The sequence below is a fragment of the Empidonax traillii genome, unplaced genomic scaffold, assembly GCF_003031625.1.
Source record: "Empidonax traillii isolate 1590-97213 ecotype Southwest subspecies unplaced genomic scaffold, ASM303162v1 scaffold109:size1658292, whole genome shotgun sequence".
NCBI lineage: Eukaryota > Metazoa > Chordata > Aves > Passeriformes > Tyrannidae > Empidonax > Empidonax traillii.
Window position 1 is genome coordinate 97,050 of NW_020955302.1, and position 17,084 is coordinate 114,133.

The 17,084-nt window shown below is 42.1% G+C and overlaps 1 protein-coding gene across 8 annotated transcripts in view; it reads right to left on the minus strand.

Moving 5' to 3' along the window:
- SLC6A6 (solute carrier family 6 member 6) overlaps positions 1–17,084 on the minus strand; it is a 57,158-nt gene that overhangs the window by 34,478 nt on the left and 5,596 nt on the right. For 3 of the 8 annotated variants that reach the window (XM_027882645.1, XM_027882643.1, XM_027882646.1), the window contains exons 3-4: positions 15,471–15,536; positions 11,019–11,075 (exon numbers count right to left, since the gene is read on the minus strand). The exons of 4 other annotated variants lie outside the window; for them this stretch is intronic. In XM_027882645.1, the coding sequence (XP_027738446.1) occupies positions 11,019–11,075; positions 15,471–15,525 (112 nt within the window). In that variant the 5' untranslated portion in view covers positions 15,526–15,536. The remainder of the gene's footprint in view (positions 1–11,018; positions 11,076–15,470; positions 15,537–17,084) is intronic. One more of the 8 variants, XM_027882644.1, reaches the window with a different exon arrangement.

Sequence of the window (17,084 nt, forward strand, 5' to 3'; positions counted from 1 at the left end):
TCTTTCCATCCACCACGGAAAGTTTCAGAGGGCTATACTGTCACAACCCACCACAGCTCGATACTCGCCCCACTGGCATGTTGGTGGCCTTTGTAAAGCAGGCAAATTGCCTATCAGGCCATGATCTATAAAGGGACTTTAATCTCCAGTGTTAATCATTATGACTTTCTACTGGTTTCTAAACAAGGCCACTGGTGCGCACAGAGGTGACACGAGCACTGCAATACCCCGTGGTCAACAGCAGAGAGAGCTCACAGGAAGAGAAAGTGAATCCCAGGGAGATGGACCATCACCACCCACTGCAGGGGGAATGAGGGTAGGACATATATTCCTCTAAAATATCTCCTGTTGATCACTCTTAGAGACATGGCATGAGATAAAGTAGTGCAGTAACTGAATAAAAGTGATAGGGCCAGCCTTAGGCACTTAGTTGCTTTTGGGACTTAACTCACAATAGTTGAGTTGTAGTATCATGAATGGAGGCTAATGAAGGTGGATCTGAGAGGGATTCACAGCAGCCTTAACCTCCCCGAGACATCTGCATCTCACTCTAAGCCCCCAAAAAACACCATCCTGCATAATCCCCTGGAGTCATCTCTTGAGGGAGGAAAAAAAAAAGCATTTACAACTGCTTTTCTTCAAAGAGGTACCTACAAGGTGGCTGATGCCCTGCTCTCACTGCAACAGCTACCTGGCATGAAGAAAGCACAATTTCACTTCCTTTTGCTATTTGCACTGCTTGAATCCCTATCTTTCATCGTGGATGTCATAACCATCAGGCAACAGGCTATTCTGAGCTGAGGAATGGAGGGCATTTGGACCGTCTCATGGAAGCTGTCCTTCATGGGGGTTGTTGAAACACTCATCAACAGGAGAAGAAAGTGTGCAAAGGAGTGTCTCACACCTAGTGTTTAGTGTATACACTTGTTTTACAGATAACTTCTCTGTGAACTGCTGGGACAGCCCTAAACCTGCCTAACAGGGCATAGAGACATATAGATTCATAATCTCTCTGGGATTAGGTTTGAAATAAGAGCTTAACTGCTCCCCATGGGGACTGATACTGGAAATACCCCAAAAGAGAACACTGGGAACACAGGCTCCCCTTATGTCAAAAAAACCCAAGGGGATCTACAGCATTAGCCACCTCCAAGATTAAAAACTCTTCAGGACTGCAATTTTTTGCAATCTACTTTTATCTTGCGACACAGACTTCTTTATTTTTCTGCCAGCTCTAATCCTCTTGCCTGCGGATTTACTTTGACCCAGGTGTTAGTCAGTTCTACCCAGAGTCTGCAAGGCTGACCAGTCGATTGCATTCTGTAAACCCTGACTCTCCCTGGGACAAGGTGATTGCCCTGTGGTTTGCCCCAATTACCTGCACACAAAGAGTGAAATGGTGCCTTTCTAGACTCTTTCTTCATAACTGAGTGGAACTGCATTTTGAAAAAGGGATTTCGAATTTGTCTCAAGATACCCTAAATTAATGGCCGTGCTCGAAAACCTAATTAGTGAGCAATTAGTTTTCCCTTAGCTGGAGTGTGAAGATGGATCACGATCTTTCCCTTTGCCCAAGAGCACAATCTCTCAAGGCTGCCTCTGCTTTTGGGGTAGCAGTTTCACCTGACGGGTGCCAGGAGATGGACCACCACAACTTTGGTGGAAGTCATCAGCTCTAAATAGCAGGGCACAGTACATATCCAATGCCTGCACAAAATTAGTAACAGCCCAGTTTTCTGTGTTTAGACTTGCTAAAATCCCAATTGTGTTTCAAGGGCCAGCAGCTGTGGCTGGCAGGCACGTCCCATCCACCAGTACCAGAGGGACTGTCACTAAGCGGCCACCTGGGACTGCAGTCCCAGCCCATGTCACGTTCAAGGGATGTTGGATTTATCCCCCTTTGCTGCCAACCATTGGTGTCCACCCAGCCATTCCCAATTACAGGAACTGTCTACAAAGGCTGCAAGGGTGGGGGGTACAGGCGATTCTCCTTGGTGAAGAAAAGCCAAGAAAATCAAGTTTGTTTAGTGAAAGGCATTGTCTTTTTCCTTAATGGGGTTGGAGTTTCATTTCCTTTAGTTATGTCCCACTGGGTGAGGTTAAAATGGCTCTTGAAGGAAACAGTCTGACAGAGATGCTGAAACAATATGTTGTCACCGCCCAGGTCAGAACCAGAGAATAATAGGTTATTTTTACTGTATCACTTAGTGTGGATGGTATCTGAGATCTAAGTCCATCAGATTCCCCCAAGGAAATATATTGTAAAAAAATGCTCTTATAACCAGAGAGTCCAAAAGGAGCAGTGCAAGTCTGAGGCGTATGTTTGTCTCCCAGAGACACACGTCTGCCTTCCAGGAGACACATCTGCCTGTGAAAGTACCCCCTCCAGGAAGCTTCAGATGGCCCCAGGAAGGTCTGGCTTCATCTGATGAACTAATATGGATAGATGAAAAGCAGTAGTCCAGTCTGCTATTTACAGTGTGCCAGGCTGAACCCAACCACACTGCAAGAGCCTGACCTGAAAGCAAGGGGAGAAAGGATCCAGATTGGGCCAGGCCCAGAATCTGCTCTCACGTGCACTGGTACAAACCCCCATTAGCAGAGGATGGAGTTATCGATTGCCAGACTGATGCTGGTAAAATATGGAAAAACACAACAAGGGAGTGTGCAAGGGCACACTGTGCTTCTCAAGCATCTGTTCGCCTGTGCTGCCAGGAGCACTTCAAGGGCTCCTCTCCTTCTGCAGAAGAATCTGCGTATGTCCCTTGCTCAAATTTCCCTAGGTGAAATACCCTGCAATAACCCAAGCCCTTCTGCCAACCCCTATAACAGTCCAGTCTTTGGTGCACAGCTGAAAATACCAAAAGACTGGCCATAAGTGGAGAGTTTTCACAGCCAACTTGGCTTGGGCCATCCCCTGGGCTGCAGAAATCAGATCTTCACATGTACAGCCTACATCTCAAATAACCCATACCCTTTAAAAAAATACTTGCATTGAAATGTAATCCTTCATAACATGCAAAAAAATGAGGCGTAGAGGAAGGGGGTGGCACTGGACAGAGGGGTCACACACTGAGCAATGCAGGTGAGGGAAGGCCCGGCATGGCCACGGCCTGCTGGCTGTCAGAACAGACACAACTCACGGTACTGCTGAACCACTGATTTTTTTTGACAGAAACGTCACAGATTACACATCTGAAAATACACTGTGATCAGTTTCTGCTTTGGGATTACAGTAATGATCTGCTCCAAGCTTCTTACAGCCGGAGACAAGCGACCAACGCACGGCAACACCTTCCAGGAGGAGCCTTGAGGTTAAATCCATCACGGATGCTACCTCATTTTATAGCCTCTTAAAACTGAGTTTTCCAAACAGTGGTTTTCCAAATGTTGATGGAAATGGGAAAATCAAAGTCTGCCTGTACACACAGATATATATTTGTAAATATTTACACATGCTAAAATGCATGTCCTATCTTGCATCTGAATATCAGAAACCACAGCAAAGCAGACACTTCTCTTTTGGTCAATGCATATAAACTTTGACCAAAGACTCAACATACTCAATTGGTGACTGGCACGCTAACCGAACATTTTTTTTCCTAGCTTCTTCTGTTAGAAAACTAAAAGCAAAGTACATATTCAGAATACCTCTGACCTTGATGGGAATGCTGCCTGAGGAACATCTGTATGGTTGTCCTGCTGGTTTTATGGACTATTTTTGCAGTGTGGTATGTACCACCACTACTTTTGCTTTTCAAGGACCCTTCTCCACTAGAGTTCAGCCTGTGCAAATTGTATGTCTTGAGCTTCTTAGTGCTCTTTCCTACTCTTCTATCTCAATGACTTTTGAGAGACATCACTTTATCACATTAGAGTTAATTTCTCTAACCTTGTTTAAGTTCACTGCCTCTTTAGATATTACCATCTCTCTTATTTTTTTGCCATTTTTTATTTTGTATCTTGCAAATTGAAGTCAACCTCCCTTTAAAAACTGAACTTTCCTAGATCTGCCAATCTATTTGTGGATTGGTTCTTTTTCAAATTATTATTATTTTACATTCATATTCATGAATATTTCAAAATTAGCTGCCCTGATTGCTGGATCAGAGCTGCTCTTCAAATAAGCAGCTTCCACTCTCATTGAAAGCAATGGAAAAGATGCTATTGATTTCAACAGTAGTAGGACCAGGTCCCAAATAGAACTGCATTTATTATGTTTGGCTCATTTCCTAGGATTACTTGGAACTTTGAAAGCTGTAATTCTTGATGTTGACAGCTCTCCCTCCCTCCTGGAGCAGTGTGGTTAAGCCAATCGATATATGATTAAAATAAACAGCCCCTTGATCAAACTTATGGCTTTAGAGCAAGTCTTTCTGCTCTGCAGGAGAAAAAGCCTTTATGTTTGGCAGCCCTCAAGGCCACACCAGTACCCAAAGAGCACCTGACTTCACTTATTGTCCTTAACTCATATCCAAGTTCATTCTGCTTCACTGAACAAGATACCTACATTTTCTGAAAATAATACTGCTCCCTTTATTGCACACATTGCCTCTCTTCTTGAAAGTGCCTCTAAAAATTCCCTGAACTGCAGCTCACTGTTCTGTTTTTAATGGACTCCTCTTTTTCGGATTATGTTTCCCTGGGTATAGGTGGTTATTTAAACATCTATCCATTTTTGCTTTCTTCTTTCTCAGTTTTCCCTTCAACTTTCTTCATCTCCCTTCTCACTCTTTTATCATTTCCTTTTCTTTCACTATGTCGCTTTATTTAGTTTTCTAAGATTGACTGGAAGATCTGCTACTGAAAATTTTCTTAGAGCAAAATGCACTTCTTTATAATGCTGGAGTCTATTCTGAAAGGAAAGCCCAGGGCTTAATGCAATTTCTTTTTCATCAGTTGTGGTCTGGACAAAAGATATCTTTTTTCCCTACATGCTTTTTTCTTGCTGGTGTTTCCATTCATGCTCTTCAAACAGGCACCGTGTCACAGCACTGAGCTGTTACAAAATCCTGCATCTTTGCTCAGATTTCAGCAGCAGAAAATCTGCAGTCACGTAATACTCTAGATGCTCATTTTGTTCTACTTATTTATGTCAAAGAACAAAGCAGTTAGAACTAAACCCAGAAAAGGAGGAAATTAAAAACTCCTTTCCCGTTCTGTGGGGTGGAAAGGAGGAAAATGAATACCCACAAACTCCCAACGTGTTTCAGAGGCAACATGACCCTGTCCCTAAACAGAGGCTGAAGCAAAAAGAATGCTTCCCAGCCTCAGGGACTGGAGGCTCAGGGCAGCCCTGGCCCCCACAGTGGTCAGTGAGGAAGAGCATGAGAGGCAGTGAAGTAAGGGACTGGCACACTGAGTCACACAGGTTGCAACTGTCCTCCTGAAATCTTCGTGGGCACAGCATCTCCTGTATGCCAGTGAGAAACCAAGTGTCCTGCCCCGGAGAGCCATGATCCTCCTGCTCTGTCCCCTCCTCAAAGAAGAAAGCCCAGGGGTGACTCTTGCAAAGACAACCACAGGGAAGGAGAGCATAAAAGCAAGGGTTGGCAGAGGCAGAGAGAATGAAGGGAAACGGCTCGTCCTTTGTACACTGTATTGGTAATTATGTGCAGGAGAACAACCAGTTAAAACTTGGTTTTGTTCACGTGAAGCCAACTGCTGACCTAATTTAATGCCTCTGGGTGTGCCAGCTCACAGCCTCCTGACTGTCAATAGGCTGGGAAGAAGCACCAGCCCCCGCTGCCGTCCCTGCCTGCTCCCTCTGCTCTACCAGCTCACATGGTGTGACAGTGGAAAAACATTAACTTACTGGGTGACACCACCCCTTAAGGCCTTTGTCTTTATGACAGGGCCCTTAACAAAATGCAGGACTATATCCACATGGTGTGGCTTTCCAAGCAGGATGGGCATTGTTGAAGAAGATTCAACAAGCTGTGCACATCCTCAACTCTTCAAGCATCTTGTACCCTGCAGTTACACCTTCTGACCAAAGGAACAAGCGTTTGTCATATTTTGTTTTCAATTCTGAAGGTCTGCTGTTAAGTGGATTGCAATTTTCTAGCAAGTCTTGGTGTCAATTAAATTAGTTCTATTGCCACAAATAAACCGCACCAAAATCAATAAGGGACGTCCTTCATCCTGCTATAAAAAAGGCAAAAACCTTAAAGCTCACAAAGCTTATGAACTTGAACAGTCAGTGATGTGCACTGTGCCTATTGAATTTTTTGCATGTGATTAATGGCATATTGATCCTGTGTGACACTTCTGCAAGGCACTTACAACACGTGATAATGTCAGACAGCAACCTCTGTGTGCTACGATAACTGAGCTGTGCCTCAGTGCAGGAAAGAGAAACAATAAAATAGCCATTTAGTAAAGCAAATGTGCAATAAGATGTATGAATTCACTATTTTATAGTCATTTTTTCTTGGGGAATAAATGATTTCACCCTTGTACAAGGTTTTTTTTTCAACTGATTTCAAATTTGGCCTTAAATGTATTGAGTTTACCAATGCTAATGTTCAGGGCTTTCTTGTAACTGAAGATTACTGTACTTTTTCAGTATGTTTTCTAAGTAAAAAACAGATACATGTATAACATGCTTTTGGAAAAACAAGTAGAGTCTTCTATAGCCAGTAAGGGCTTTGATCAGCTGTTGCTATATCTGCCTAGGCCACCTCCACACAAAGCTGGAGTTGTGTTTTTATTGCCTCTATCCATTCATCTTAACCTAAACAATAACTGAGGACAGATTTCTATCCCACCTGTGGCAGCTGTTTAAACATGTCACCTGGTACCTTATTCCTACAAATCTAGATCCCCACATCATCAGTGGAAGAGAACAATCCTTTCTTCTTCTTTGTTCCTGTGCCCCATGTGCACAACGCTTGATTAATTTTTTTTTTTTTCTAGAACAGAGTAATGGAAGGAAGAGTTGTGCAACATGGCACCCTGGGTGGAAAAGAGCCAGCCAACCTGTACCAGGAAAACAGCTATTACACACACGCGATCCGCAGCATTAGTCCCATTACAGGGCTATAAAATCTGAGCCAGTTACAAAGCCCTGAGGGCTGGATCATGAGCACTAAAACTTAATGGCAAGAGTGAACTACTTTTGATTTCAGCCTTGACTTCTCCTCCATGCTGGCAGTAAATAACAGCAAAAATACAGTTCAGCGACAGAAATGAGCTGTAATCTTTTAAGATGTGGAGCCATAACCCTTGCTGCTGAACCAGGGGTACTGGGGTCATCGGCCAGGGCACCAATGCTCACAGACCTTCAGCCATCAGAGATTTCCTAAGCACCCTAAGGTTTAATTTACTGTTGTTGTTTTCTTTTCTTCAAGTGAAAAAGAAAAAAAAAACGGAACAGAAACTTTCAGCATATGAAGTTTCACACAGGAAATGAAATCGAAACCACTGATACAGCAGCACAGAACAGCACGGGGGGGGGGGGTCTGCAGAGGATATGCTAAAAGAAGAAGTGGCAAAGCTGGTGAACAAGCTCACCGAGAGCACAACTCTGCAAAACAGGTTGGTGAACTGCAGACTTTCACACACAAAAAAAGCAAAGCTCTGTAGACACTACGATATTTATTTGCTTTCATGCAGCTGGTGCCAGGTGCTGGCTTGCATGGCTGGACAATGGCATGTTTTGTTTAATCCCAGAACAGCCTTGGCTCAGTCTCCAGCTGCGGCTCCATCCTCTCAGCTTCCATGGCCATCCAGAGCTACTCAGCATGCTCCTGGAGGGCATTTGAGAAGGAATACTACTATGACCTAGAGGCCTCTCAATAGGCATTATTTGATCAAAATCACAAATTTTTGATCACTACCCATCTGCTTTGAAGTTCTGAGTTGGAAGTAAAACCTTTGGTACTGACCACTAAACCCATATGGTTTTAAATGTCCTGTGATTCAGACTGATTCCCAACCAGAGGTATATTTTCAGTTCACTTTTGCCAGGGCCTCTGACATCAGCTTTCACAGACCAAGAGCTGTGCTCATTTTTAGGTCAAGAGATATGAAAACCAAAGAGTGCCAGAACAAATACTTCACTTTTCCAAGGAAACTAACATACAAACCACTTCTGCATACCACGGTCTGCAAAGTGCAGAACACACACCTAGCACGAACAAAGCCCTAAGCCCACACTCTTCTTGGGCAAAAGCCCCACAGAATTCACCCTGGAATTCCTGCCTCCAAAGGCAATTTTGTAAGAGCAAAGGCTGACTCTAATACAAGCAACAAGGATCTGCAGTCCCACCTTTATAGCAGGGTCAATCCCACTCGCTACAGGTACTTGTTTTCCCTGTTGGCTCTTGCAGGTAGGCTTCCCTAAATACAGCATGACAATATAGGAACAGCCTGAGTACTTTTCTCCATCTCTTATCTTTTCAAACAAATGCCAGCTGATGGCTTCACTGCAGGTTGCTTTTATAGTCCTAGTTGACTACTGTAAACTCAGCTTACTCCTGTTAGCAGTCAAAGCTGAACAGTTGAGGATTTCTCTTATTGCAATTTCACCTCAGTGAACATGCTTACATTAGATACCAACGGGGCACATTAACCTTTAATATCTAAAGCTGTTTTCGTCATGAGTACAATTGTTTGTCATTATTTTGCTAATTAGGGACAGGTGGGAAGCTGTTTGCAGTTCCACTATAAACAATGGGCACCTGACAAACAGCTGAGATAGCAACAAAAACAATTAGTATATAAACTAATGGTAAGAGACTAATGGTGAGAGACTTCCTTTTGTTTACTTGGCTGAATTTTTCTAAGTGACTACAAGAGCAATATGAACTTGTGATAGTTTTGCAGAGGGAGAAATGTAGTGGATTCAAAGTTAGGTGTATTGCTTTAAATTCCACATCTGATTACTATTTTCCTATTAAATTTGACTTGTAATCCATTGCTTGTATACTGCACAAAGAGTGGAGAAGAGGGCACCTTCAACCCTACTAAGCATCAGTATCTAATATTACTATATTCCCTCCACATGGCATAACACCTTTTTCACATTTGAAAGAGTCTACATCACCTAAAGAGGATCTGTATGAGGACAGAGTATTGATGTGGTTACAGAAAAGAGAGGGCAGCAATGAAAGCAAGTCTGTCCTGTTAAATCTCGATATTAAAATCCTGCCTTGCATAAAAAGGGAGAACAAAGGCTTTTGGTTGCTCATGTTTAAGTCTTTCCATAATCCACTATGGTAGCCCCATTTGTAGACTTTACTTTTGATAGAGCCTGATAGGAAATAAGGTGTTTGCATAAGCAATATACTTCTTGATGATAAAGGAGAAATACCAAGAAAAAGCACCTTATCTTGTCACACTTGAAAGACTAACCCTATGAAATGATTCTCATATTTCTCTTTCTCCTAGCAAGGAAGTTTTGGGTTTTTTTTTTCCCATAGAATAGTTAGATAACTGCTGAAAATTCCCTAAGGTGACATGGTAAATCTGATTGCGATTTTGCTTTCTTTTGTCACAACTAAAATAACACTATTCTGACAAAGGGTGTCTTTTGGCCAACCCACGAAAATTTGGCATATGGGCCAACCCACAAAAATTTGCTACCCAATCAAGCTCACAGATGCCCTTCTGCACGTCCAAAGCTCTCTGGCAGACAGCTGCAGGGCTGGGAAGACGTTTAGCTGAGGAGCAGATGCTCTGTGCAGCATTAACTCCCTCACGTGGTTACAGCCACATGAGGAAACCAGCACGTAACGGCACAGCGAGGGCAGTTGGTGACTCACTAAGCCCTAAAAAACCTAAAGCTCTCTCCAAGGCTGCTAGAGAATGGGATTTTTAACTGAAAGGGGGAAAAGATGATGTTTACTTTTTAAATACTTATTTTCCTGACATAATTATGAATCAAACTCTTCAACTGACAACTTCAATTGGCACTTACTGAAGACTGGAAGAGAACTTGAATGAAATCCTGGTAAAATTTCAAATAATTTCAGAGGTATCCGAATTTCACTACTAATCTCACCTTTTTTTACCTCTAGATTTTGTACCTGTGCGAGTAAAACCACTGTCACCTCACTGACCTTCAGGAGTTCACTCCTGTTCTATGCTGGTATGAACGAGTGACAATGACAGGGAGTGAGGAGTTAATGATATTCACTGCATCATGGCTAAATCAGAACAGGAACTGCGTATTATACAGAACCATAAAGTAATTCAGGTCAGAAGGAACTTCTGGAGGTCATGTAGCCCAGTCTCTTGCTCAAAGAAGGGCCAACATCAAAATCAGATTGGTTTGTTGATGGCCTTATCTGGTCAACCTCTGAAAATCTCAGTGTGCAACCCATCCCCTTGCTTCACTCCTCTCAGGGTGAACTTTTGTCCCACATAAGCAATCAGAATTTCTCTATCTGACATAGAAAGAAGATGAGGAGGGAAAGGGAGAGAAGGATTAACACAAAATGGCAAGACAGTACCAAATGGAAGGCTCAATCTTCATATTCTGGTGCTCCGCACATACAATACAAGCAGTTGGAAAGCAAAAGGTACTGGGGGGTGTGAGGTAAGTGACAAATGGGTAAGCTCCAGGTAAGTATAAAATAAGCAACGGTCCCTGGTGGCAGCATATTAGACATTATTTATTTTATTGTCAGATTAAAACATATTCCTTTAAGAAAACCAAACAAAAAACCCTACTGAGTGCTCCAGTGCATGCCAAGCAATTATTGTTCTCCACAATGTGTCCTGTGACTCACTGTGCCACAAGGAATTGGCATATGGTGCTCATTCAGGGTATATAACTCACACATTAGCTCTGAAAAGCTAATAGTTACTTGGACTGCAGTTAATTTGGGGGGGGTAATTTCCCCATGGCAATGCAATAAATGTCATGCTTATTATTGTATTATTATTATTTAGAAAAAATATTTTTAGTGGCAGGCAAGTGTCATTAACGCCTGAAATTTCTTGTGTGCTATGAAAATCAATTCAGACAAACTCTGGCATGCGACAGCACATAAATAATTGGTAAATACTACCTGTGGTCTTCTGGGTCCAGATTTGACTGATGCCAAGAGCAATCAACTCCTTTTTGGCTGCAAAGGATAGGAGGGCACTCAATACCTTGCAGAAGGCACTCAGTACCTGGCAAAAATCAAACTGTCTGTGTGCCAGCACCCCGTGAAAGAGCAAACCTTAGCACGTGCAACAGAAATGGTTTTCTTCTCTTGCAAGGGAAGGCAAGCTCCAAGAGAGACACAGAGCCAGCTTTTCTGGAGGGTGACAAATACTCTTCCTGTCTGGAAAAGGGGCACTTTCTATGGTCACGCTGCTTAAAAAAGAACTTTAACTCTCTTATCAAAACAGACAGAAGAAGTAACAGAGCATCTGTCTTTCAGTGAGTCCGTCCAAGAGCAAAAGTAGACTGGAAATCCAGTTTTTATCACAGAGAAGGCACCACAGATGCTTAAAATCAGGGACTGAGTAGTAGCAAAAGAAACTGTGTGCAATTACAAGAAAATTTTTCTCCTGTAATCAAGATTACTCAAATGAGCCCAGGCTGCACCATGACTTGTGCATATGACCAAGAGAACGTGACTGCAGAGTGCTAATGGAGCTTTCCACCACACTGAGATGATTTAATGGGGGTAAAACCCTGTACAGGCAATGTCTATGTAACACTTGTATACATTTAACACAAGTCCACTGAAGCCAGTGCTATTCATTAGCAAAAGTAGATCAGTAAGACAGAAGTGGACCATTGGGATTTCACCCACAGAGAGATTCAGAGTTACAGCAGGAGTGCCATGGGTTTCAAAGCCAGCAGGACTGATTCCCAAAAAAGGGGGTCTGACTTTTGACATTATTTACACAACGATAAAGCCGTAGCAAAGCTACTGGAATCAACAAAGCTATGCTGGAATAAATCACTTCAGAATTAGATCCTGAATTTATATGTCTTTGAGCTAATTTCACAGGTATCAAACAACATTAACATCTCAAAATGTGACTTGGAAGGAGAACAGAAACAAACGTCTCAGCCTACAGCTCTACTGCTCCTGATCCCCAAGGATGCAATTATTCCCTTGGTGGTATCCTGTATAGCCCAAATGCAATGACTGCCAATACAAACATTTTGTTCCTGCATTTGTGCTTCACAAAGCGTAAATTTGGAATGTGTGGCCTCAGGTGTTCACTTCAGCGTTTAACACAACAGGTCCCAAACAGTGATCAGAGAATACCATGACCTTAGCATGAACAGTGATGGTGAATAAGGACCTGTTCTGCTTATTTCCTTGCTTTTAATCTCCTGAACCTTTTAGTTGTGCGAAGACAGCTGAAACTGTGCCTGAACCAAGACTGCCAGCATATGACCTACACTCTTTCACTGCTACTCTGAAGGTTCTTTGCTAGTGGTCACAAGGTATTCTCCATCTCCTCAGAAATTTCTTTAGTTTATTCAAACATTTGTTGCATCTCATTCCTCTGGAAATGTACCCAAGAAAGGGCAAAAGTACATAAAAACTAAGTATAGCCCAGGCCTTCTTCCAATCAAAAGTAATATTCATCCATGCAGAAATGTCAAAGTCTTCATTTCACCCGAGGAGATAAAAACAGCATTTAGGTAATAACACCCTCTCCTCAAAGCAAAGACTCCTCACCAGAGAAGGAAATGCTGCCCTTGTCCAGATCCCAAACGTTCATTCTCTTGTTGGCTAATTCATGACAGTGTTAGCTAAATTTTCATTACTGAGTATTATTTGTAGCTGCTGTTTTCATGAAGGAGCTGTAATAAACAAGTGAGATTTATGTTCCTTTTTAAATTGTTTGAAATAATTAGCACTGTTAAATTTAGACTCTGAAAAAAACCTACTGATTTCTCTATTTTTTCACTACAGAAGCTACAAAGCAATCTACCATCACCAGTCAGGCCTGGGCCAGAACAGTATGCACACCATAAAACAGATAAAATGTATTAGGAAATAATTTAAGTTCTCCAAACAACCTTTTAAAAGTAAATGATGGCTGTGCTGAATTAAATGTTTTAACAACTGTGCTGTGTGTTATTCTTCTCCAGCCTAAATGCAGACAGGAGCTTGTTTTATTCCTATTAGTGTCTGTATGGGTGCAAATGGGCACCCTGGACCTGGACCACGCCGGTAAGCTCAATGGAAAGCAGCGCCAGTACTGAAACCCAGACCCAGACCAGAATTTTGCAGCTGACTGCCTAGCTTGATGGTTTATACTGATTATTTATACTGCATCTAAAGCCCTGACCCACAGCTAGACATTTAAAAACTTGGAGCTTGTGGTTTGCCCTCATCCCTGCATCATTTACTTTTTCCACTCACTGCCCCTCAACCACAGCTTGCTGTATTGACAGTCCAGATACTTATTTAGAATAAGTAAACACTGTGCCCTCTCCAACCCAATTTGGCCATTTCACAGCCAGTGCTGCATTTCAGAACCTAATCCAACAAACCTGCTTCAAGACAGCACCGAACAAACAGCCTCTAAAAACCTTTCCACTCATAGCTGGGGTTTTTTTTGGTTGGTTGGTCGATCAGTTCTGTGACTCATCAGCCTTACAATGTTTTTCTCAGTGCAGGTGCCACGATCTCGGCAGTCCAGGTTTCCTCAGTGCAGTGGGAAAGACAAGATGAAATACCAGGGGCCAGGACAGAACTTGGCCTTAACAGTTCTACAGGAGGGGACTGATGTCAAGCACTACAGTCCCATAGGAGGTGAGGGAAAGATGATCTGCTGTGGGAAAAGGCCACATCATGCCATGCATGGAAGACATACAGAAGCAAGATACTAACTCTATAATGAGAAAAGGTACAAATGGAGACAAGGAGAAGGCTAAACCTGTCAGTTTTTACATAATGAACTTTTTTAACTAAAGGAAGGAAAGGCTAGGGAATGTATACAAACAAGAATGATGAAGCTGAGAAAGAAGTCTAGATTAACATGCAGAAGACAGCTGTAATAGGTATCAAAATATAAAATTTTAAGTACTTATTTGCTCTATATATGATAAAACAGTAACAACTTCTATGTTAATGATAAAATCCCAGGGCATTAAAATAAATAAATAAATAAATAAATAAAGGCATACTGTCTTACGTAATTCCTGGATAAAATAAGTGAGTGACATGCAATGGGATGGGGATTTAATGCCATAAAGCCCTGCATCTGAGGAGAGCAGTGACATTGCCTGAGGAGCAGCTACCAAAGCTGTGAATCCAAGAAAGACCTAAAGGTGATTGCAGGTAAGATCAGCTAAGTAATAGAGTTTCTCTGTGTGGTGCTACTGATTGATGCAGGAGGGTCAAGGGCTAAGCTATTTCTGTATGCATACACGGGAAGGGATGACATGGAAATCTGAAGGATAATGCTGTGTCAAAACAACCACAGCGAACAAATTATGACCTGTTCAAGTCTCCACAGATTAGAAAGGAGATAGAGAAATTAAAGGAAATACAAATAAGGACAATAAAAGTGATCTAAGGAGAGAGTAACAGAGCTAAAATTAATATGTTCTATAAATGAGAAGACTCCTGGGCTGAGATCCAGCTATAAATACCTTCAAGGTACTGTGTGTAGAGGAAGGTAATTAATCTACCTCAAAAGATAGTAGGACAAGAAGCAATTGCTTGAATTTAGGAATGGAAAAATTCAGGATATATAATAAGAAAAAATTGTTTGAACACATCTACTCCACGAGGTAGACTCCCAAGGTGATAGCTAAGGCACACTTACTGTATGCAATTCAGAACACGTTGTATGAGGAAGGAGCTCTGGGAAATTTTGCCATCATAGCTTTCTACTGTCCAAGGTGATCACCCCAGTCCAGCCTACCGATCTTTCTGTCTTGTTCTTTATGGGTTATCTTACAGACTGCTTTTCTATTTAAAAAAAACCCAACAAAACACTCAACCTATACATCCACGTAGTGACAATAAATCTACACCAGAGCTCAGAAATGGGGGTGTGCAGCGCTCCAACTTGTATCTCGGCTAATGGCAAACCTCTCTGACTCTCTTCTGGCTATTCAGTGGTGTGTGCAATGTGAGTCTATTGGGTGCTAGGCATGAGTGTGTCAGCAAGAAAAAAAATGCTGAGCCAGAGCTCAGATTATTCTGAGTATCTGAACACTGAGGTCAAAGGCCAAAGCGGGAACTACCTCTTGTGATACTCGTAATCTTCCTCAGCCTTGTATTAAGACATCCTGCACATAAGCTTTCAATATCACTGCATAAATTATGTACTTTGATTTATGATTAGCTGAAAACCAACTCCAGCAGTAATTAACAACCCTCAGGAGCTCTTAATAGAAAATAAAGAAGAAAATAAAATAAAAACCCACACACATTTGCAACAGACCTTACAGTTTTCAATGACAAATGGGTACACACAAACGTGAGGAATATAAAACCCAAGTACCGTTACACCCTCCCTTAAACAAATCCCATCCCAACTGCACTCACCAATCGGGACTTCTGTCCCCTCCTCAATGTAGATGGGCAGTGGTGATTCCTCCATAGGATGAGGCACTGATGGAAAGTAATGAATTGTGGTAGTATTTGTCGTAAAGTGACTACAATAAGATGGTCCCTTTCTTATCATTACAACTACATATGGCTGGTTACTATCACAAAGAACCCTTTCTCAAAGTGGTCACCTCCTGTCACAGTGAGCGGTCCAAGTCACGGTCTGAGGAGTTAATCCCCACCGAGCATTCACTGCTGCAGGAGTCAACCCCTCTGAATAGGGCCTGGGAGAGATCCCTGTCCTGGATGCTTCACCATCCTGCCATTTCGTTATAGCCTCACTACTCCCTTCCCCGGAGTTCAACTCTCGTTTGGAAACTCACACAGTTGAAGAAGCCAAGGGGAGCCAATGCACAGACAGGCACAAATAGAGTTATCGAGTCAAAGTCATAATATTTCATGCACAGAACCAGAAGACAGAGGCTCTGATGCTCCAAGCTTGCCGTTAGCTGTTGAAAAGCCACAGCAGGTGATGGAAGGCTGCACTGCAAACGGCCTCTGGACCACTCATTTCATTACTCATTTCGGAGTGTATGTATGTTGACTTAAGAATTCCCGATTACTTCTTTGTGATACTGCAGTCTCCAGGCAAAACTCTTCACATCTGCACTGCAGACTTATTCTGCAGTTTCCAGACACCGTACAGTCACTGCTGCAGGGTTTGTCTGTTTAGGTTCTTCTCTATTTGGGAGCTTCTTCTCTTAAAGGTGTTTTAGTTGCACTATTTCCCATTTATAATCTCTGGGAAGCCTATGCTTCACAGGATTTTCAAGAGATTTGAACTTCCTACACTAGAATGATATAATAATGAGCTACAAATGTTGAAAATGGTCATACTCAAAAAGCTTTTGGATTTTTTTCCTTCTCCGTTACCTTTTAAAAATGATGATGCACCTTCTCAAAGATACAAACGCTTAACCTAGTCTAAGCTAGAATTCCCAGTAGCAGGGAAGGAGGATTCTTTAATCCTTTATGGGGTATCCTTCACTTACTACTGGATTTTTAGTTTTTTTTTTTTTTTTTTTGAAAGATTGTCTTATGATATCCATAAAACCAGCCAAAGAACACTTGTGGTTTAAACCTATTAAATAAAGCATCTGACAATGTTTCTGCTAGCAACACAACCAGAATAAAGAGCATTTTTAACAGATGCTTGACTAGCAACAGGCGTAATATAAACCCCACGCTGGTGCTTTGTGGGATGCAAAGGGCTGCCAGTTCCCTGCCTTTACCTAAGTCCACCCCTCGCTCACGTGGAAGATGAAGGGAAGCACAGGGAAGAGGAAGAGCAGAACACGGTTGCCTACAGAACTACTGTACAAGCCACAGAAATCATGGTCTACCGGGACGCCTTGCGCAAGCCACTTTTATCTAGAAGCTGAACTAACATTCCAGCTCAACAATAGCAAAAAAAATTTGTTACCACACGGCGTTTTGCTACATATTAACCAGCAGTTGCTACGCAAGCATAATGGAGTGCTGCAATTCCGAGATACATGTTATTTATAAAAAAAAAAAAAAAAAAAAAAAAAAAAAAAAAAAAAAAAAAAA